Genomic DNA, 23309 nt, shown 5'->3' on the forward strand with positions numbered 1-23309 from the left:
AAAAATGCATGTACAACATGTGCTGGGTCACCCTTAAATAAGGGCCACCTGATTCACCCCTGTTTCTTCAGAGAATGATTGACCTCACTAATTGAACTCCACACTGCTATTATTTTGAACACACACCCTTTCAATAATTATTCAAATACACAGACTCAAAAACATGCAGATCATGAATGCTGAGTCCGTTGGTTTTCTTAGAATCTACTGCACCAACTGGTAAATTGTTTGACATGTGGTAATATAATTTATACCAAAAACATTGATTAATCTGGTTAGTCATATTGGACTATTTGAACATTACTGTAAATTATTATATATATATATATATATATATATATATATATATATATATATACACACACACACACGTATGGCTTCAGGGGTGCAGTTTACAGAGCAAGAAAAGCAGAGCTATTAAATTTAATGCATGTGTTATAAAAATTATACAAAGAAGTTACAGAATTGGAACAAAACAATACAGTATATACAATCACATAAAATGAAAGGGATAACAAAAGAAAAAGTACTAAACCTGGGTCACGGAAATGTCTGAGCTTAGCGGAGGTACTCCTTTAGGAAATGGACAGACCCACAGCAACCTGTACCTTCCAGCACTGACAAATGACAGAAACTCAAACTCTGCTTTTTTTAGTAGATCAAGGTTACACCCACATGCATCCCCTTGGTGAGTTCATATGGGGGCTGGCTGTGGGATATGCTAGGGCTTTTAGAAGATTAGGAGATCTCCAACTTTCAGTATATCTTCGCCCCTGGAAGTCCCATATGGGAGATATTATTGTCATGATTTTACTTTTCTATAGAGATGAAACATGGTATGGATAGCATCATCCATCTAACTGATATTAAGTTGAAGGTGTAAGAATTGCCTTACAGTGAATGTGTAAGGTTTGTGCCTTTGCTATGATACTGAAAATATATCTCCCATAAATATTTGATAGATGCAAATCCCAATATTCATCACTGGTACCAGAGCGTCTGAGACAATCCTTTGAAACGAGGAAGCTGATTCCTTTGAACAGGAGGAAGCCCCTGTACTACTCTGCCTCTGTGTATATGAATCCTAGACTTAGTAACTAGCTCTCAGAGCAGATCTTATGTAATTACCTGTTCACTGCAGGAGGTTTTACTTCAATGGAGGTTGAAGCGTCAGCTCTCTCTCACGTCCCCAGTTATAATTAATCCTATATGTTTAATGTGAGGGTGATATGTCCCTTCTTCGGAGATGTCTTCATGTATTTTACAATTTTTGTCTATGACATGAAGCAGCAGAATTGCCAGTAGGAGCGGTCTGTGATCGCTGAGGCGGCACCAGGCAGGCAAGTTAGCAACTAACTACCTGTCAGTTCTTAGCCCCATGAGAAAAACACAAAAGTCCTGGATAATGCCTTTAAAACATATTTACGACATTATGACCTTTCCTATATTTATTCTTTTTCTATTCCCAGAGAACTTTTTTAAGGGGTTAAACTGCCGGAATCGATCCTAGCTTTGGTAGTAGCCCCTCTCTCTTGCCCCTTAGGGTGGGGGATCTAGCACCAGATTATTACATACACTTTCGTCATGGGTTGTTAAAGGGAATCTGTCACCCCCTGGGACTTGGCTATGACTGGGCAGTTAACTTACAGGGTTACAGTCTGTTTAGAAGGGATCGAAGAAATCGGAAAGGGGGTGGAGTCTGTCTATATGTAAAGACGTGTCTAAAGCCTACAATACGGGAGGATGTATGGGAGGGAAATGAGGAGGTCGAGTCCTTATGGGTGGAGATACATGGGGCAAAAAACAATAATAAAATTATCATAGGAGTCTGTTATAAACCACCAAATATAGCAGAAGCCACGGAAAGTCTATTAATGAGACAAATAGACGAAGTAGCAAAAAATAACGAGGTGATTATTATGGGGGACTTCAACTACCCCGATATAGACTGGGAAACCGAAAGCTGTAGATCTCAGAAAGGAAACAGGTTTCTGTCAATTATCAAAGACAATTATTTGTCACAACTTGTGCAGGAACCAACTAGAGGGACGGCCCTTTTAGACTTAATATTAACTAACAGGCCAGACAGAATAACTGAGGTGCAGGTCGGGGGGCACCTGGGAAATAGTGACCACAACATTATACAATTCCACATGTGCTTCAGTAGGGTGCCCAGCAAGGGAGTCACAAAAACACTGAACTTCAGGAGGGCAAAGTTTGATCAGCTAAGAGATGCCCTTCACCTTATAGACTGGGATAGTATCTTCAGTAATAGGAGCACGGATAGAAAATGGGAAATTTTCAAAACAGTCCTACATAGTCACTGTAGAAGGTACATACCTTATGAGAATAAAAGGGCTAGGAATAGGAAGAAGCCAATGTGGCTAAATAAGGAAGTCAAGAGGGCAATGAAAAACAAAAAAAGGGCTTTCAGTAAACTTAAACAAGAAGGCAGGGAGGAAGCGCTAATATCTTATAGGGAAAAAACAAAATCTGTAAGAAACAAATAAGAATAGCAAAAGAGGAGACAGAGAGACTAATTGCCAAGGAAAGTAAAACAAATCCCAAACTGTTCTTTAACTATATAAACACTAAAAGGATTAAAACGGATGGAGTTGGCCCATTGAAAAATAACCTGGGTAAAATCATAGAGGGCGATGAGGGTAAAGCAAACCTACTCAATAGCTTCTTCTCCACTGTTTTCACAAAAGAAAACAATTTATCGGAGGAAATGCAGAGTGATAAAGTAAACCCTCCGCTAAATATCACCCACCTAACCCAGGAGGAAGTTCAGAAACGCCTAAATAATATCAAAATAGACAAGTCACCAGGCCCAGATGGCATACACCCCCGGGTACTAAAAGAATTAAGTAATGTAATAGACAGGCCGCTGTATCTTATATTCAAGCACTCTTTATGGACAGGGACTGTCCCACTAGACTGGCGCCAAGCAAATGTGGTACCAATATTCAAAAAGGGGTCTAAAAGTGACCCTGGGAACTATAGACCAGTCAGCTTAACGTCTGTTGTGGGTAAATTGTTTGAAGGATTTCTTAGAGATGCTATTGTAGAATATCTTAATGATAATAACTGTCTAACTCCATATCAACATGGATTCATGAGGGATCGCTCCTGCCAAACAAACCTGATCGCCTTCTACGAGGAGGTGAGCTCACAGCTGGACCGGGGAGAGTCAGTGGATGTTGTATACCTTGACTTCTCCAAAGCGTTTGATACCGTGCCACACAAAAGGTTGGTATATAAAATGAGAATGCTTGGTCTGGGGGATAATGTGTGCAAGTGGGTAAATAGCTGGCTGAGTGATAGAAAGCAGAGGGTGGTTATCAATGGAGTAAGCTCAGGGGGTGTCAGGGTTACTAGCGGGGTGCCTCAAGGGTCTGTCTTGGGCCCTATATCATTTAATATATTTATTAATGATCTAGTGGAAGGGTTGCATAGTAAAATAGCAATATTTGCAGATGATACTAAACTTTGTAAAGTAGTTAATACAGATGAGGATAGGGCACAGCTACAGGAGGATTTAGATAAATTGGGGAGTTGGGCCAAAAAATGGCAAATGGGGTTCAATGCCGATAAATGTAAGGTCATGCACATGGGAAAGAAAAACAGCAGTCACCCATACATATTAAATGGGAAACCGTTGGGGAAATCTGACATGGAGAAGGACCTGGGAGTCTTGGTTAAATTAAATTGGAGTGCCCAGTGTCAGGCAGCAGCTGCGAAGGCAAATAGAGTCATGGCATGCATCAGAAGAGGAATAGGGGCATATGATGAGAACATTGTTCTTCCTCTGTATAAAGCGCTGGTAAGGCCGCACTTAGAATATTGTGCACAGTTCTGGGCTCCAGTGCTCAGGAAAGACATATTGGAGCTAGAGAGGGTACAAAGGAGGGCGACTAAGATAATAAAGGGAATGGACTAGAATACCCAGAGAGGTTGTCAAAATTAGGCCTATTTACGTTGGAAAAGAGAAGGCTTAGGGGAGACCTCATGAACATGTATAAATACATCAGGGGGCAGTACAGAGATCTCTCCCATGACCTGTTTATACCAAGGATGGTGACAAAGACGAGGGGGCACACTATGCGTCTGGAGGAAAGGAGGTTCCTGCACCAGCATAGAAGGGGATTCTTTACGGTCAGAGCCGTGAGACTCTGGAACTCTCTGGGAGAGGAAGTGGTGATGTCCAACTCACTTAATGAGTTCAAGAGAGGCCTGGACGCCTTTCTTGAGAACAATAAAATTACATTTTATGCTTAGTGATAGTTAATTAATCCAGGGATTTAGTCTGACTGCCAGATTGGAGTCGGGAAGTGAATTTTTCCTCAATGATGTAAATTGGCCTATACCGCATGGTTTTTTTTTTTGCTTTCCCTGGATCAACGCTGTGGAATAGCTGCAGTGCACAAGAAATAGGCTGAACTGGATGGACGCTTGTCTTTTTTCGGCCTTAAAAACTATGTAACTATTACTTATCTGACCTCTAATATGGGCATACAGGTGATAAAAATGTAAATCTATACCTACCTGTATGCCTCATATTGGATGTTTTGTTGCTGTGAAATGTCTTTTTATTCCTACAAGTTTCTGATGTGTTCCCGTCCTGGGACTGGAAGAAATCCCTGCCTCCTGTGTGAATTACAATGTTTCCCCCCCTCCCCTGCACGTGAGTGCACTGTGACATGCAGCTGCGGCGGCCAAATCCCGCGCACTTCACTTTTTACAAAAGGCGCACTTCTTCCTCCCGTCTTTGGTCATAGTACTGCAGGGATCTTGAGCGCAGGCAAGTCACTGTGACTTCCCAGCGCCTGTGCACAAGATTCCTGCAGTACTATGACTGCAAAGTACGAGGGTCAGTCAATAAGTAATGCCTCCTATTTTTTTTCTCCTTAAATAAGGTAGTTATGTTAAATATTCGAATTTGGCACAATTCCTCAAACCTTCTTCTCCAATCCACAGCAATTGCAACTTCCTGCACCAACAGGTGGCAGGACTGTATCCGTTTGCAAAATGGCTGACATCGATGTTCGTATTAGACAACGTTCTGTGATTGAGTTCTTGCATGCAGAAGGTGAAACGCCCATTCGAATTCATGAGAGACTGAAAAATGTGCAACAGTGGATGTCAGTACTGTTAGACGATGGGTTCGTCGCTGTAACACAGCTGAAGGGCCATCACCGTTGGCTGACAAAATGCGGAGTGGCAGGCCAGTAACCGCAGTGACTCCAAGCAACATTCAGCGAGTGGATGACATCATTCGTGGTGACTGCCGGGTGACTGCAGATGAATTGTGTGGCATTATCTGCCTCAGTAAAGGCAGTGTGATGAAAATTATTGGACAACTGGGATACAGAAAAGTTTGCGCACGATGGGTCCCAAGAATGCTTTCTACCATGCTAGAATACATGCCCTTGTTAAACGGTGGACCTAGACTGTGGAAATGGATGGAGATTATATTGAAAAGTGACAAATTAATCGTTAATGTTGTGGTTTTCAACCTATGTAATTGCATTTGAATTTCTTGCCAATTAAAAGGAGAAAAAAAATAGGAGGCATTACTTATTGACAGACCCTCGTACATAGTACAAGTGCGCCTTCTGTAAAAAGTGAAGTGTGCAGGCACGAGATTTGGCCGCCGCAACTGCACGTCACAGGGCAGGGGAGGGGAAACATTATAATTCACACAGGAGGCGGGATTTCTTGCGGGCCCCGGGAGGGGAACACATGAGAAACTTATAGAAATAAAAAGACATTTCACAGCAAAAAGACGTCCAATATGAGGCATACAGGTAGGTATAGATTTACATTTCTATCACCTGTATGCCCATATTAGTAGGTCAGATAAGTGCCAGAGGCTGACAGATTCCCTTTAAGATGTTGAAAAGCTACTGTAATACCTTTGTGTTAATGAATAAAAAAAGAAAAAAAGGTTGCAGCACAAATCTTTAAAGATTGTACATGAGTATCAGTGCAGTTTGGTTTTATTCCTCAATAGCGATTTACTGTTAGCTAGTGAATAAGACAGAACACATTTTGTACAGTTATACTGTATATAGCATTTTATTTATTCTGCAACAAATCCTCTACAGAAATAAATGTTCAACGAATTTACAAAAATAAAAGCAGACATTTGTTCAAGATTCTTTATATACTCTGCATCATTTTCCTATTTTGTTTCATCCGTGCTTTCCTAAACTTCAGCCCGTGATTTACATATTTTCAAGCTGGATTTGAGTTATGCAAGATAGATTGCTAACTTTTTTTTGCTATAAGTGTCTCCCTTGGTTTCTGAATAACGGTTTTCTTAATTTAAACATTTTAAATTAACATTTAAAATTTTTATTATGTCAAAATATAAATTCAATTTTCTTTTGTTGCCGAGGAAGCCCTTTGACACAATCAGCATAGCAAACTTGTAGTTAAAAGTGAGAAACATTATCTAAAGAATCCAATGTATTTTGGTATTATTTATTACAAAATATTGTAATTTGGTGTTTTCATGCATGTTTAGAATTAGTCTTTTGTAAATATTACAAATTGTGTCGCTCCCTAACTAAGGTTAGACTATAGCAATTGGAGAATTTGCACATAAGGTCAGCTATGGCAGCGGATTGAAAAATTATTCTACAAATGTATTCTTAAAGTGAGTCTGTCAGAACGATTTAACCTCACAAACTGTTTATATTGTCATGTTGTTCCTTTAATGGCAACTGTACCTTCAATCCCTGACTTAAAAATTTATGTTTTGCTTCATATACAAATGAGGCTTAAGTGCTTTGGTTGTGTCAAAGCACTTCCAAAGCCTCAGCCTCCCTGGCTCTATTCTCTGCCTCGTGCAGCCTTCCTTTGCTTGATTGACAGCTCACTGGTTGTGGAGTCAACCAGTGAGCTGTCACTCAAGCAAAAGAAGGTGGAGCTGGGTGGGTAATAGAGCCATGTAGGCAGAGACTTGGGAAGTGCTTTGACACTCCGAAAGCACTTAAGCCTCATTTGCATATGAAGTAGAACAATTTTTTGAGCCAGAGAGCAACAGATTGGATCAGTAAAAGTATGGATGAGTCTATCTTTCAGAGAGCAAAATTTCCATAGTTTTAGGGGGGGGGGGGGGATCTTTCTGACTGATTTCCTTGAAGTATATTGTAATGAAAATTAAAACCCCACAAAACATCAAATCAGTTGAATAAACGATAGAACCTTGGGTAGTTGGTATAAGTTATTTTACTCCAGCCTTAAAAAAAACAAACAAAAAAAACGTACATTCAATTTGTCTCTGTAACACTATGCATTATTGTATGTGCAATTAAAGCAAGAGACTAAATCCCCAGGTTCATCTATAATGACCATCGGTTATACTCCTTTTACTGCCATGCATTTTGTCTAAGAAGCCAAGTGACTTAAAGCTAGTTGCCCCTCAAACAGTGAATTTGTGATAATAAAATTGTGTGTGAGCTAATATTAATGAAGGCCGTATATATAAAATATTAATATGATTGGCGAGACAAGAATTGACATTATTGCGAAGAAAATAAAATTTCTCAACAAATGGTATAGTATTTAGTTAAGTATGAAAAATGAGTTGGCGATCTTAAAATATTACAGCGTGAGCGAGCAGCAAGTGTCAGGGGGGTGCTGCAAAGGCAAGTGGGAATACAGGATGCATTGAAAAAGATGCACCTAAAGAAAAAAATAGTTTTCTCTCTATACAATACATTAGTCAGACAGCTTATGTAAAATGGTGGACAGTTTTAGACTACAGCGAGTTTAAAAGTGTCCAAGCAAAATAATTGCAGGAATGGGTAGGTTACGTTACAGAAAATACATTTTAAATGGGTTAACTTTAGTATCATACATTTTTACATTGACCCAAATTGTTCTGTAAGTATAAATTAATCAGTGATCTGATGTGACCATAATGAGCTAAAAAAAAAAGTTTAATGGCAAGTTTTTTTGTTTTTTTTTACTGTGACAGGTGCTGGAATACTTCAATGACTAGATGCAGCCGGGTTAAAGCAGTCTTAATAGTTTTTTTTTAAAAATTTTTGTAACATGGGACATTGAGCCAGGGATTCGTTCGCATTGTCAAATTTGGTTTCATAGGCGTTGTTTGTTTTCCTCTGGATCAAATACTGCAAAATACCAGGATGTCTTTTTATATATACTGACTGCAATCATCAAAAGTGACCTGATTTTATTTTATTTTTTTTTTTAAACAAAGAGCTGGTTTGGGAATATTACGATTGATACAGGTGTCTTTGAGGGGTTTTCCAGTTTCAGTTTTTGCTGGAGTGGTCATTGTTTGCAGCGCTGACATCATATGGAAAGTGCTGCAGCCAATCAGTGAGTTCAGTGGTTTTGAGCGGCTCGTGCTGTCAACTGGGACAGAGCCGCTAAGCTCCGTTATTGGCTGCACCGCTGTCGAGCGGCAGAGCTCTGTTATTGGCTACAGTGCTGTCGAGCGGCAGAGCTCTGTTATTGGCTACAGTGCTGTCGACACGACGTCAGCGTTGCAGATAACAACAGCCACTTGGAGAAGCAACAGAGATTCAGCACTGGACCCAGGACAATGAGAAAAGCCCAGTTTGTTTCTTTAAAGTAAGCTGTAGCCAGGAGAAACTGTAAAAACCCTTTAATATAATAGTCGGAAGTTTGTATTCACAGACACTGCTATATCGAATTTAGATAGTAATCCAAATTAAAGGTGAATCAAAATTGTGATCAAAGCACATGAACGTCTATATTCTATAGTATATATCTGGAAGTGTGTGGTAACCTGTTCCATTTCAAATGCTCACAACTTGATAAACTTAACACAGTAATGGAGATTCAGTTGAGCCATTATAATACTCAGGGAAAAGAAGAGTAGAAAGACAATAAAAAAGCAATAAAGGTTAATGGCCACACATAAAAAAAAGCTAAAACATGACAGCTTCTATGAGAAAAGACTAAATATCTTCAGGGGAAGATTATATTTAACTTGGGTAATAACTTTAAAAATTAACCTATACCAACAACTGAACAGAGCAAGGCAAAAGAGATTGTTCTGATGATAGCACAATGATACTTCTATTAACACAGAAGAAAGAGAAAAGTGTTACTCTGATTAATAGTTTTATCTACCTCTTCTACTAGAGCTTATATTAGTGTACCTTCTTCGGGAGAGATGTTATACTTGTATAATGAATGTTTAACTATGTACATGTATTTTGCCTATGTCCCTTTGCAAAAAAAAGAATGCATTCATTATTTAAAAGCTTTGTATCTGAGATAAAAAGAAATAATGCAAGTTAAAGAGAATTTGTCAGCAGGATTTCATCCCCAAACTATTTATAAGCGCATGTAACTCTTTCAAAGACAAAGAAAAGTCCAGCAATACCTCTACATGGCCAGTCCGTTCCTCCATTACTGAGAAATCAGATTAAATTGATATGAAAATTAGGCTGAAGATCTGAAGCCTCTGTCACTCCAGATCTATTCCTCTCCAAGCGCCGCCTTCTACTACTTGACTGATGGCTAATTTGCCTGAATTCACACAGCATAAAATCAGCAGGTGGTGGCGCTGGGCAGGAAACAGAGCTGGAGTGACAGAGGCTTCAGATCTACCATAGCTCTTCAGCCTCATTTGCATATTAACTCAAACGCTGCTTTCTCAGTAACTGAGGAATGGATTGGCCATGTAAAGGTATTGCTGGACTTGACTTTGAAAGAGCTCCATGCATTTATAAAGAGTTTCAGAGGTAAAATCCTGCTGAGATATTTCCTTTAAAAAAAAAAAAGCGTCTCAAATGGAAAAATATGCATTATTTTAACAAAATATTAGGCTCAAATGGATGGTATGCTGAAAAAGAATGATTTATGACAATACTTAAGATGTATCTCATGGACATGTCCGCAATAATAGTCACTCAAGGCTTAAAAAGCTTTAAGAACATATGATGCAAGATCTTACATCATATACAATACAGCACGGACTGCGACAACCACACAATTTTACATGTATGATTTTAAATATACAGCCTAACCTTGTACTTAAGTACGCAGAATATTATTCAAATAGATACAATGCAGATACAGGAGATGATACTTAGTATAGGCAAGCCAACATGTTAATATACAGCCTAACCTTGCACGTAACAATGCAGAATATCATTCAAATAGATACAATGCAGACACGAAAAATACTAGGAAAGCCAAAGTCATATTAATTCACTTTTGTTTTAAGCTTTTTTTGGTCCTAAGTGCTACTACACAAAAATGTATCTAACATAACATATGTATTTATATCAGTATATACACAAAATGATATAACCTCTAAACCTTTTACCAAAGCAGTGGACACTGGTGAACGTCTGGCAGCCGTAGAAAGCAATCAACTGAAACCATTCAGCCAGGAGGGCGTCTATTAGTGATAGACTGCAAACCCGTATATGACGCTACCTATGCAAATACTCTATAGCTGACAATATATAGCAGAATTAAGGTAACATTTGCAGAGCAATAACAGATACATGGATAACATGAAACCCGCTTTCATTGCTTAACATCAAATCACAAACTTCCAAACACTCCATCACGCAAAACTATAAATATGGGAGGTAGAATGCGGTGCGGTGAGATCGTGCGGTCAATGTAGACGATTCAGAAAACACGCTACTTTCTAGCAGAATTAAAACTAAAAGCGTGAGGTTCTTAATGTACCAATCATATTATTAGAATGAAGACTAGTCATTTCTGCATTTTTGTACATATAAAATAAATATACCTGAACTAGTATAAGTGTAAAGGAAAAGGGTTTGTATAACAATAGCATAAAGGAACGGTAACAGCAGCCTGTCATTGTGATCAGCGAGTGACAGACGGTAGATAGTCGGCATTTTCTTTTGGGTTAATGTACATTTACATTGAATTATTAAGCAGAAGCCTTTGAGGGAATGAGTTAGTATCTGATGAGTATCTGTAAGTGCTAAAGTATTAAAGGTTGTCATTAGTAAACAGATATAATTGTCCTTGCAACTATTAAAACAATCAAGAAGAAACTATAAACTTACAACATTCAAACTCCGGAAGTCTCCATTCTATAGTAAATATATTTCTCTTCAACTACATAACATTTGTATCTGGAAAAAAAACAGTGCATAGAGGCAAAATAACAATTGGTCAAACTAGTAAGCGGAAATACAACACTATTGTAATTGACAACATTAAGAGCTAAATTACCAGTGTACACACATCCTAATCTTCATAAAGTGCTCATGTCAAATACTCGCATTTCTCATGTATGTTTTACCCTGTGTTCATCATTTGCATATTTTGGTATTCGTAACAATAAAGGGGGAATTTCAGAGTTAAAAACAGGGACTTATTAGACTGAAGTTGCTCACACCTAAATTATTTTGGGGGGAGCAAAAAATGAAGACAAGTTTTAAAAATCTGAAACTGCTTAGGGAACTACTACTACTTTGGAGAAGTTTTTTCTTCTCTTGACCGTTTCGAAAGATTTTTTTCCCCCATTTAGGAGTAACCGTCATTTTAATGATTATTTCATAAATCAAAAGTACACGTGAAAATAAGAAGCATTGTAACATGTCTTATCAGAGAAATCTGCTTCTTCTCCTGGACTGATCTTTCATTTTCAAAATTCTAAATTCCCTGGTAAAATCTGTATTCAGTGAAGACGGATTATTACATTACTGGGATAGGAGATGGCTGTTAGTACAGACAAGATTCTATGTAGAGCAGAGGAAGGAAGATCTCTACCTGTAGCTCCTCCACCTCCCCTTTACACAGGAGATGAGTTACTACTGATAAGATTCTATCTCGGTAATGCAATAATTTGTCTTCACTGAATGCAGATTTTACAAAGTAAATTGAGAATTTTGAAAATGAAACATCAGTCATCAGTCCAGGAGGAGAAAGAAGCAGATTTCTCTGATAAGATATATTACAATGTTTCTTATTTTCACATGTACTGTTGATTTATAAAATAATAATTAATACTACAGTTACCCTATAAGCATATATTTTTTTCATTTTTCTTTTATTGGACAGTGCCTAGTTTGGAGTGTTGCAGCCCCCCGTCCCCACTAGTCATTTTTCAAAAGTTCTTCAGGTAAAAAAAAAACTCCTCATATGAACAGAAAAGTGGAATTACCATTGAAATGACTAGAAAGTTTTCCAAGTGCTTCTGAAGCGGATCCTCAAAAAAACCTCGATGTGAACAAAGCTGTATACAATGATCAATGTAAACAGGTTTTAAGGCTATGTTCACATGTCCAGTAATGATATGTTAGAACAGATCCAGAAGCAAACAGATGGCAAAAAAGTTGTGCAGACAACTTTTTAGTCTGTTTTTAAAAAACTGATCTCGGCTAGATCTGTTTTTTTTTAACATTGAAGTCTATGGAAAATGGATCCATTACAAATGAAAGAGAAACGGATGGTTAATTTGCCATAGACTTCAGTGTTTAAAAAAAAACAAAACAGATCCAGCAGAGATCAGGTTTTCAAAAACAGACTAAAAATTGTGTCTGCACAACTTTTTTTGCCAACGGATTGCGGCTGGATCTGTTCTAACGCATGATTACTGGACATGTGAACATAGCCTTAGTTGACATATTAGAACACAACATGTAAAAACAGACTTCTGCAGCCATTGTCCCCGAGCTCAGATCCTGGGACCTTAATTTGGAGGTAGGAAAAATAAAAGCGTGTAAACTTTTTAAGAATAACCGTTGTTTTCATTTTTAGTTCATAAATCAATAGTACACATCAAAACAAGCAATTTCGTAATATAGGTTAGAGAAATCTGCTTCTTTCTCTCCCCCTGGCTGATCCTTCATCGCCAATTCATGGGTAAAATCTTTATTCAGTAAAGACAAATTGTCCCTTTTCTGTGGTAAGAGATGACAGTTGGTGCTTATAAGAGTCTATAGAAAGAGGGGGGAGGAGGAGCTAGATGCAGGCAGACATCCTGCTGTAAGTTCTCCTGAAAAAAGTTACAGTTGTCCATAGAACTGTATGAGCACCAACCGTAATCTACTAGCTCAGTATTCACTCAAGACAGATTTTGCCTGTGAATTGAGAATTTTCAGAATGATTGATCAGTAGTCCAGGAAGAAAATGAAACAAATTTCAGTATAATAAGATGTTTTACAAAGTTTCTTATTGTCATGTGTACTAGTAAATTATGGAAGAATTAAAATAAAATGATCTTTAAAATACAAGCTGAGCAGGAGGGATCTATTCAGAGCTGGTGCATTGTTACATAGTAGATCTTCACACTTGCCCAAAGAGGGTCAGGTTGAAGGTACCACACAATAAAGTCCATATACTCTAACAGGGCACATTGACAGTAATGTTGTTCTGTGACAAGCCTTTTAAAGGGAATCCGTCGCCAGGTTTTTGCTACCCCATCTGAGAGCAGCATGATGTAGGGGCAGAGACACTGATTCCAGCGATGTGTTCCTTACTTTACTGGTTGCTGCAGCATTGTTTTCTCTGCTGCAGATCCAGCATCTCTCTGAACGCTGAGCTCTATATAACCCCGCCCACACCACTGATTGGCCGCTTTCTGCTTATGCATAAGGTATGCAGAAAGCGGCCAATCAGTGGTGGGGGTGTGGTTGGACTACTAGTCCTGATGTAAATGATTTTATAAGAAGTAGTAAGTGACACATTGCTGGAATCAGGGTCTCTGCCCCTATAGTATGTTGCTCTCAGATTAGGTGGCAAGAACTCGATGACAGATTCCATTTACATTACTCAGTCTAATAGGCCCCAACATAGGTTTCATATTCTTAAAGGTGAAATTCCACCTAACCTGTGGTCAAATTAGACATCTCTTATATTAATGTGCTATATTTTCATTCTAAAGGATACAATGAAGTTAAAGCACATATCACAATTTTTTTCTTGCTTTTCCCAAAAGGCCTGAAATACAAAATTATTAGTAAACTAGTGGAACAAAGCAATAACTGTTTATCCAACTATACACTGATGTATCCTAAATAGGAAACTGGAAACAGTGTATTCGGATTATTTCAATAAAGTCTTCATGTTCCTTATTTCCATTACTGTATCACTGCTGCTCAGTTATAAATACACATTGATGTATTTATACACAGTTTGTGCCTGCAAGGACAGTGATGGACTAGTAGTCAGTGCAGAAGGAGATGCATGCATCATAAGTACAACGTGTAGCAAGTGATTATTAGATCTGAGCAATAGACAAATCTGGATGTATGGTCAGTCGCTAAGGAGCAGGAGTATGCAAGGGTGCCGTGCACAAACCAGAAGTGCAATACTGAGTGCAAGTGCAGTCATTTCAGGTGCTGTATGGAAACAGAAATTGTGTCTGATATATTAACCGTAGCTAAAATACACAGTAATGTTGTGTACTCACTGCCATTTGCATAACATTCAATCATATCAGTATTCCTGTCTATTAGGGCTCTAATACATGGTGTTGGATATGTGCATGTAAGTAATGTTATTCCTAAAAGAAGTTGTTCCAATGATATATGACCTATTTAATGTAATCCAATTATTAGGATTGCACCTTTTCTCTCTCAGACCAATAAGTATACATTTTCCATCCATGCAGGAAGAGCACAGCTTTACACTCCCGAATTAGAACGAATACAAACTACACACTGTGGAAGCAGCAATCATTTACAATGCCCACATCAAACTGCATCTGTATACTGCTGTGTCCTATCAGAATGTCACCATGTGACATTCTCATACAGAAGGACTGGGTGATGCAACGTTGTAGTTATGGGAAACAATTGAAACAAGGTTAGTGAAACTTCTGTGGAGCCGGCAAAAAATAAAAAATAATAAAAAAAAAACACTCTTCTTAAAACAGGATGATTGTTCTGCACTGTCAGACAGGCCTTTTACAGAGGAATCTCTCCTATGTTTACAGTTCTTTTCAGTCTTTAAACTTCATTTCAAAGGAGGAGGAAGAGGAATAAGTGATGATTACAGCAACTAGCATTCCTCACTGCGGTCCCGGAAAAAGCCTTCTGCGGACCGGGCTTCACGGAAAGTCACAGTGATGGAATTTGAGGTGATGTCTGTAACGGTAATCTCGCTGGGCATAGGGAGGGCAGGAAGCCAAGGAGGGGCAGCAGGGGTGCTTGTGTCATCTGTAGCGAGACATAAAGAAATAGTAATTATGAGGTCACTGCAGGGATCTGCATAAAATACACAGGATCCAATAAACACAGATGCATCATTATTACCAGATCACATAACTGAGCACTTAACTATGTATAATACATATTTTAAAATACCTTCTTATAGCCACCGGAGGATTATGAGATACCAACTTAATATAAACTACATAGATTGCTTATGCTTGTATACAACAGTTTAAGGTCAATCATGAATCGTATATTATCGTATTGATTACCCCTGCACTGCATTTCAATGCCTATTGCTGCCAGGTATCAGTGGTGTAAGCACTGGATGAAGGCAGTTGAGATGGTGGCAGTCATGTGGACAATCTCTGGTTCAGTCCCCTTGTTTGCATGCACAGATGCAGGGTCTGAGCAGAAAAGAACAGAGCCAGGGAAACAGTCACATGATTACCCATGTGAGCGCCACCATCTTGAATGCTATGGACACTGTGACCGCCACTATCCAGTACTCCCTGTTTGACTAAAAAATGGTCCCAAACATATACCACAGCTCCATTGATTGTCTATGTGCCTACCTGATCAGGGTTATTGCCATATGTCCCATGGATAATGAATGGACTGGGTGTGCATGCGAGACCATCGCTCAATTTAAATGGGCAATTTAAGAACCCAATCATAGGATCAGCCCTGTGGTTAGACCCACATTGACCAGCAACTTATTAGAGTTTGTGCGATTTGATTTGCAGGACCAGTTCCATTATCTGTGATAATTGGACGGGAGCCCTGAAACCCCCTTCTATCTTATGGCATCTTTGATTAGTCAGCCTGTTGTGACGTCACATGTACATCACACCACAACAATGACGTCAGCCTAGACTGGCTAATTAAAAGTGGAGCTGGGGATCCCAGGAGGCAGGATCCGGTTCTCAGGGCTCATAGTCAGCATCCACAGATTTCAGATGCGGCCGTTAGACCGTGTCCTGCAAATCCATTCCTACCAACTCTACTTATTCCCTTTTCTGTGAATATGTGATAAGTTGCTATGGCGAGCCAAACACTTAGAAAAATATATTTTAATACCAAAATTACAAAAGCCATGATTTTGGTATAGGTATTTGGTAGAGATGAGCAGATCAGTCTGTGCAACCCTGGTCCACATTAGTGCTCTCTAGCTATGGACAGGAGCTTTGCAAATTTCCTGAGCTTCTGGGTTTCCTGGATCGACGTTTGATTTGCCGGCCAGACGTGACATCATCTGTGCGGCATGTGACGCACAAGTGACATCTCTCCAATCCGGCTACTCATAAGCCGAGCCTAGGATCCCAGAGGGTAAGGAAATGTACACAGCTCCTGTCCATGTCCAGAGAGCACAGACCTGGACCATGGACCAGGGCTGCATGAAGCGATCCACTCAATTCTAGTATTTGGTACTATGTAACAAAAAGAATATGTGAAGTATCCCACCCTTAATATCAGCTTCATGCATAGATTTGTCTTCATGTGTTTCTTCCTCTGCTGGCTTTTCTTCTTGCCAATCAGGGATGCTATGAGCTTCTTCCTTTTCATCCTCCTTGGCAAAGAAATCTGGCCGGCGACTCAGTGGCTCATAGGTTGATACACGTAGAAACTTCTTGCGTGAGAGGCACAGAAACTTTCTCCCTTTACGCTGCTTGCTGAGGGGGAACTGTAGTGACTTGGCTTTTTCTGGCACTGAGGAAGCTGCTGTGGGCTTGGAGCTTAGACCGCTACTGAATCTCCGAGACAAGGAAAAACAGAGATTTCTCTCTTTGGACTTGTGTGCACTGCGTAGGTCCATACCATAAAGCCTCTGTAAAGAAGTGGAAAAAAAAATAAATTATCTATATTATATCTCAATCTCTGGATTTTCAGAAAAAAATATACTTTAAAGATCCAGTCGGGGACCATATCTGGAGACTAGACTAGTCCCGCTACACCCCTGGCTGGCTCCACCCAGCGCCGATAGAGATAACTGACAGGTCTCCCTGTGTACATGCGATTTGGGCAGAATGAATAACCTGACAGGTTCCCGTAAACATGCAGACATTTAACAGGTAGAATCTAGAAATATGTGGCTATTATGCGCAGACCAACTGCTTTTCTGTACATTTCTGTCCAGGAACTGACGGAGGAACACAAATGTGGCAAACAATGCATATTAGACCTGCTTTAGAAATAGATTCACTTTTTTATTCACACCTGCAGCAGGAGGCGTTTAGGTTTTGGGCCTCGTTTTCTGCACCCAGAAGCTCGCTCTTTTTCTTCCCTACAAAACAAACACAGAAATAATGTTAATTAGTAATAAATAAATAATAATTATATCATTCATGTCATATCTTACATGTTTTGCACCTATTTTAACAGAGTTTAATGTTTGCACCACTGAGTTGAATGCAATTGTGACCTTTCTCACCTTAACCCTAAACCCAACATATCCCAAGAGAAATGGTGTGATGTGTTCAGCATGAAAAATACAGTTTATGTTGCATGTCTAACAGATGTTTTGACTGGTGGAATCCACTAGCCATCAGTCACCTATGGACTCCTGTGTCAAAAATAATAAACCTATGGGACCAATTCATCAAGACCGGTCTTGATGGGGGTGTGTGCTGGAGTCAGACACTCCTGATTCATGAAGATGTGCACACCTCTTTATGAGACTGGAGCGTCTGACAAGTGGCGTGCGCCTCTGTGTGCTAAACCAGAAATGTCACTCCAGTCAGGTATAGGAGTGAGATTTCTAGTAGAGGGAACGCCACATTTCTGGTATAGAGAACGCGGCTCGTCATGAATGGGACAAGATGTGGAGTCCTGCCCTGCCACAGCTTTGTCCATTTTGACGTAGCTGGGAGAAACTGGTGTGAAAACCCCAAAAGTGGCAAAATTTAGGTGCAACTCGGAGTTGCGTCTAAATTTTGAGACTTTTCAAAGCTGTTACACAAGAATTCTGGCGTGAAAGATTTGATGAATCCGGCTCTATGAGTTAACTCATGATTTTTACTGGATGGCGGTGATAGACTACACCAATTGACTCCCATGTTAAAAAGTATGTTTAACATACAGTATAATTTTTTTACATTCAGGCTGGATATCATTTAAAAAGAAACTTGAATTAAAAATATTCTCACTTTTCTTCATATGCCAGAACAAGTCGTGGGTCCAAAATGTGTTCTTCTGGTTCCCATGTGCTGTATCTAGAAGAGGAAAAAAAAAAAAAAAAAAAAAAAAATCAGTCTCAGTAATTTAATACCTTAAGATTCATCAATAAGAAAGCAGCGTATACGACTAATGAAGACAGAGGGCATCATAGCGATATGTCATCACTTTAGGAGAAGGAAATGCCGCTTTAAATTACCTAAAAATAATGCTATTTTCAGTGGTAGCTATTATAACAACTAAATAGGAAAACACGCATTCGTTAGATGACCAAATCGTTAAAGCTAATATAAAAATCATCGTTATCGGCAGCACGTTCACTGATGTAAACAGGGGATGTGCTGACAACAACATGATGCTTTGTGGGGACAGAACGACTGTATTAACTGTTCCCATCAGTTTTCATTGGTCTGTTTACACAGGCCAGTTACTGAGTGCCGATTGACGTCTGACAAATTTATCACAGTGGCTCATGCTGTTTGATAAATCTGGTGCATCTTTTTAGACTGTCTTGTCTATGGCCCTGATTTATTCATTCATTCATAATTCTGGCATAAAAGCTTTGAAAAGTTGCAAAATGTTGTGCAAAACAAGGTTGCGCAAGAATTTTGCCATTTTTATGCCATTTTTGCCCAGCTCTGACAAAGAGTTCAGCTTGGGCAGGACAAGGCATGGCAACCCCACCCCCCTACTTGTCAAAATTCATGACGAGCTGTGACTTTCCTTATGCTACAAATCTTATTCCAGTCTATGTGCCAGTTTACACCTTGCCTGATTCATTAAAAAACGTGCACCTCTTAATGGATTCTAGGCGCCTCGCACTCACACTATGCACCCTCATCAAGACCGGCGTGAAAAACACAGATCTTGATGAATCGGGGCATAAGTGTACACCATCTATTAGTTGGCTTACTTTGTGCCAGAAATGGGCACAAAAATGTTGGCATATTTTTGGGCGAACAATGTTGTACCAAAAGCCATGGCCTTGCCCTTTCTGGTGAAGCCACACTTATTCCACAAGAAACCATGCCCCTTTCTGAATGAGATGCAAAAAGCGTCAAAAACCCTTATAACCAGGGCTGTGGAGTCGGAGAGTCGGTGCTCATTTTGGTGGAGTCGGTATAAAATGGACCAACTCCGACTCCTAAAATATATAATAAATTGGGTGCAGTAGATCAATGCAGTTTGTGGGGAATATTTTTTCATAGGAATTTGGGAAAGTTATGAAATGGCCTATAAATGGCTGTTCTATTCCTGATCTAAGGCTACATTCACACACAGCGTTTTTTTAGGATACGTTTTTCAGCTGCAAAAGCAGATCAGCTTTTTAAAAAACCGCATCACCTGAAAGGTTTTTGAGCTCATAGATAATGTTTTCAATAGCAAAAGCAGATTAGAAAAATGCCGAACAAACTGACATGCTCATTCTTTGTGAGGATCCGTTTTTGAGCCCAATAACAGATCCTCACAAAACGATGTGTCTGAATGTCATATCTTGAAACCCATTGACTTTGCTGGGATGCCCAGACACTGCATTTTACTGCAAAAAACGGATCCGCAAAAACGCTGTGTGTGAATCATGGCCGTAGCCAGCGAGGGGCAGGGGGGCAGCTGCCCCCCCATCCCCTAGAAGCAGGGGCACGCACCTATCAAAACTCACTTGTATGCTGCAGTGCTCCCGTCCTGCACTGGCTCCAGACTGCAGGGGGCAATCTCCCCTCCTCTGTCCTGTCTTCTGCCGTCTTCACCAGAGAGAGGAGGGGGAGGGGTGCCTGCCCTGCACAGGATCTGATTCCGGGCCCCCGAGCTGGAGAAAGTGAAAGTACTACTGCTCATCTCTGTCACAGGAAGGTAACTAATGCTAATATTGTAGGTGATTATTATGTGCTCTCTGTACAATGTGTGTGAACTATATTTGCTGTCTGTAGCTGTCATCTGTCTATCACACTATCCCTCCAGCTATCCATTCAGTTATCCATCATTATATTCTATCTAAATATCTTGATTATTGTATCATAAAAATGATTAAATCTCTGATGTTCACATTGTACTACAATTAATTTTTCACTTAAATATAAGCAATATATGTGGGAGTCGGAGTCGTGGAGTCAGTGTAAGGGAAATTGAGGAGTCGGAGTCGCAGGTTTGGCTTACAGACTCCACAGCCCTGCTTATAACGTGTGCTGCGAACAGTTTTTGGTGCAAGTTCTGGCACATTTATTTTTGCAGATCAGCCTCATGGTATTTTATTAAAAAATAAATAAAACAATATTGCCATACAAGCCGCTTTGAATAGTGCGGTCTGCAGGTCTACCATTGCCACAAACAATGCTAGAACCCTGACGGACCCCATTGACACATCACTACTTATTAGGTCTTTCACTGTTTGGATCCATCAGAAAACAGCTTTGTTACAGTAGTTCTGGCTACTTTATAATGAAGTCACAATGTTAGTGTGCACTGATGTTCATTGTCAAATGTTGCTATGGGTATGTTTTGAGAAATAAGATAATTACTATTTAAAGTCTTCTGTATTTTAGATCTCTGCAAGAGACTATTCTAAAACACAAAGTGACCCAGAAACCCGAGCTAGTTTGACACTGCCAGAAGCTGTATTCAGCTTATAAGTGTAAACCAAAACCTTCACTGAAGAAGTAAGATCCCCATAGACCACAATGGAGAGGAGACAATAGTGCATACTTCCTAACAGGCACTGATACTTAGGTGACTTGAATACCCCCATAAACTAATCAGGGCATGACAGCTGCATGAACGGCTTTATGAAGAAGATACTGGATATGTCAGTTGGGGGCTACGGATGCATCATGTCAATAAAAACTCTGAAAAGCAGTGTGACAACAGTTTAGGATGTATTTTGTTACAAAGCAAGGCACATGTAATGCCACATCAGTGCCGTCATAGGATACAGGGCTGAAAAGTAAGATCAATGCTACAAATACAGTAATTAGCCATCAATGTTATTAGGCTTCATTAACCAAGTGAATAATGGCTCTATAGTTATGCAATGCATCTTTTATGTAAGCAAGATGTAGCACTTGGGTAATCTCGGGGTTACGTAGCGCACACCTTTCCTCTGCTATTCCTGCGCACACTGCAGCACAGGCTGAAGTAAACAAGTGAACATATGACTCATGCGTCACTGCTCAGCTCCCTCCTCCTCTGAGTTCTCACTCCCCCTCTCAGATTAGAGGTGATAAACAAGACGTATTCAATAGGCAGTCCTTATCTAGGAGCGGGCAGTGCCATGGCATGAGCCCACAGGCACACACACTCATAAAAGCCAATGCAAGCTCATTCCTTGTTCAGAGATCGCTGGAGCCACAATGCACATTCATCTGCCTATATAGTTTCTGATTTTAATCTAAAATGTATATTTTGTCATGTATCCATAATAAATGTATTTATTGTATTTCAAATAACAGCTCAAATTGTCAACCCATGAACATCCAGTAACATAACCGTACCCTATAGATACAATAAAAAATAATATAATATACAGATGTAACTTCTTTGGGTTTTTAACACAGCCCTCTTTCTCGCTACCACAAAACCACCGGAAGAATGCACTGTTTTTTCTTTCTTTTGATCCATTTTTCTATAGACAAAAATATGATGCAAACATTTTGTTACAATAGAATATTAAAATATAGAATTCAAAAGAATATCCTCCTTTTAGTTAATTCGGGCCATCTAACGTGATAAGATATGACTAGTACCCAGGTGGTGCACGCAGGGCGCTCCGTTATTCCAGTGAAACAAATCCCCCATCTCCAGCCACATGCAAGTTCACAGGGCGGGAAATTCAAAGATCCTTCAGAATAACTGTGAAACCAGCGTGGTTCCACAATATCAAGCATGGCAGGCTTTACTATGAGAACAGCTTGTGTTTATAGGTTACCAGCAATAGAAAAATCTGTTACATCCTTTCGCCCTACAGATACAATATGATAATCATACACTGGCGTCAGGCTCCCGTCATTCTCCCTTCCTGCCTGAGAGAAGAACGTTTCAGGGGTGGAATAAATAATTCAATAAACTTGATTAACAATGCAGTAGAGCAGAATTTGTCGGGTAATGCTTGTAATCAGAACAGTAATGTATGTATGTATATCGGTAGCGCTGTGTAAAACCACAAAACACAATGTTACAAGTGTCATCAGGAGTTTTAGTTAAGCAATAACTGAGCTAAAGGTGCCTTGGAAGTGGTTTATTTTATTATCTTAGCTGAGTGAAGGTGGCGCATAAAACTGGCTCAGTGAGAAAGAGACAGTGTTGTACTTTTGTTAGAATAAACATGTACAATAATATTTGTGTATACATATATTAATATTTACAAACACACATCTGTATAGATATTTATATACATATATTATTCTATACGGATTTTTTTTAATATATATATATATATATATATATATATATATATATATATATATATATACACACACACACACACAAAAAAGGAAGCAGAGCATCCAAAATAGTGAAAAAGTAAGAGTCACCAAGACCAGCTATGTTTCCTATGTTTCAGCTCTCTATGGAGCTATTCTCAACCTTGAGAAAGGCTCCATTGAGAGAGATGAAACCTAGCCAGTGTTGGTGAATAAGGAATCCTTACTTTTTCACTATTTCTGACGTACTGCCTGCTTTTTTGGGGGATTCCTATACCTTCGATAAGAAAACTTCGCAAGTTTCCTTGCCATAATAAATAAATTATATATATTTATTTTTTATTTATTATAAAGAAGCACTATGTTTCAAGATGTAAACAAGAAGAGGGTTCTTACTTGGGTGGCCAGCCTTTCCACTTCACTAGATATTCCACTTTACCCTTGAAAGACAGACAGTGACATAGCATAAGCAGAGAGAACAGAAGCCATAGTACATTTCAATATTATAAGTGACACATCCACTATTTCTGTACTTTGCTCTCCAAAAGTATCAAGTGAAAAT

At 39.3% G+C, this 23309-nt stretch overlaps 1 protein-coding gene across 2 annotated transcripts in view; it reads right to left on the minus strand.

Annotated features, from left to right (window-relative positions):
- Window positions 1-7897: 7897 nt before the first annotated feature.
- CBX7 (chromobox 7) overlaps window positions 7898-23309 on the minus strand; it is a 16949-nt gene continuing 1537 nt past the window's right edge. Inside the window, exons 2-7 of one of the 2 annotated variants that reach the window (XR_012247771.1) lie at window positions 23144-23187; window positions 18308-18373; window positions 17379-17445; window positions 16626-16989; window positions 8068-15167; window positions 7898-7938 (exon numbers count right to left, since the gene is read on the minus strand). Coding sequence is in view for 1 of the 2 variants with exons in the window: in XM_073644251.1 (XP_073500352.1) it covers window positions 15010-15167; window positions 16626-16989; window positions 17379-17445; window positions 18308-18373; window positions 23144-23187 (699 nt within the window). In the remaining variant the exon portion in view is untranslated. Of the gene's footprint in view, window positions 15168-16625; window positions 16990-17378; window positions 17446-18307; window positions 18374-23143; window positions 23188-23309 lie in introns of both variants that reach the window. The other variant, XM_073644251.1, reaches the window with a different exon arrangement.

The sequence above is a fragment of the Phyllobates terribilis genome, unplaced genomic scaffold (assembly GCF_046119375.1).
Source record: "Phyllobates terribilis strain yellow unplaced genomic scaffold, ASM4611937v1 Scaffold_8__6_contigs__length_399053987, whole genome shotgun sequence".
In the NCBI taxonomy this organism is placed as follows: domain Eukaryota; kingdom Metazoa; phylum Chordata; class Amphibia; order Anura; family Dendrobatidae; genus Phyllobates; species Phyllobates terribilis.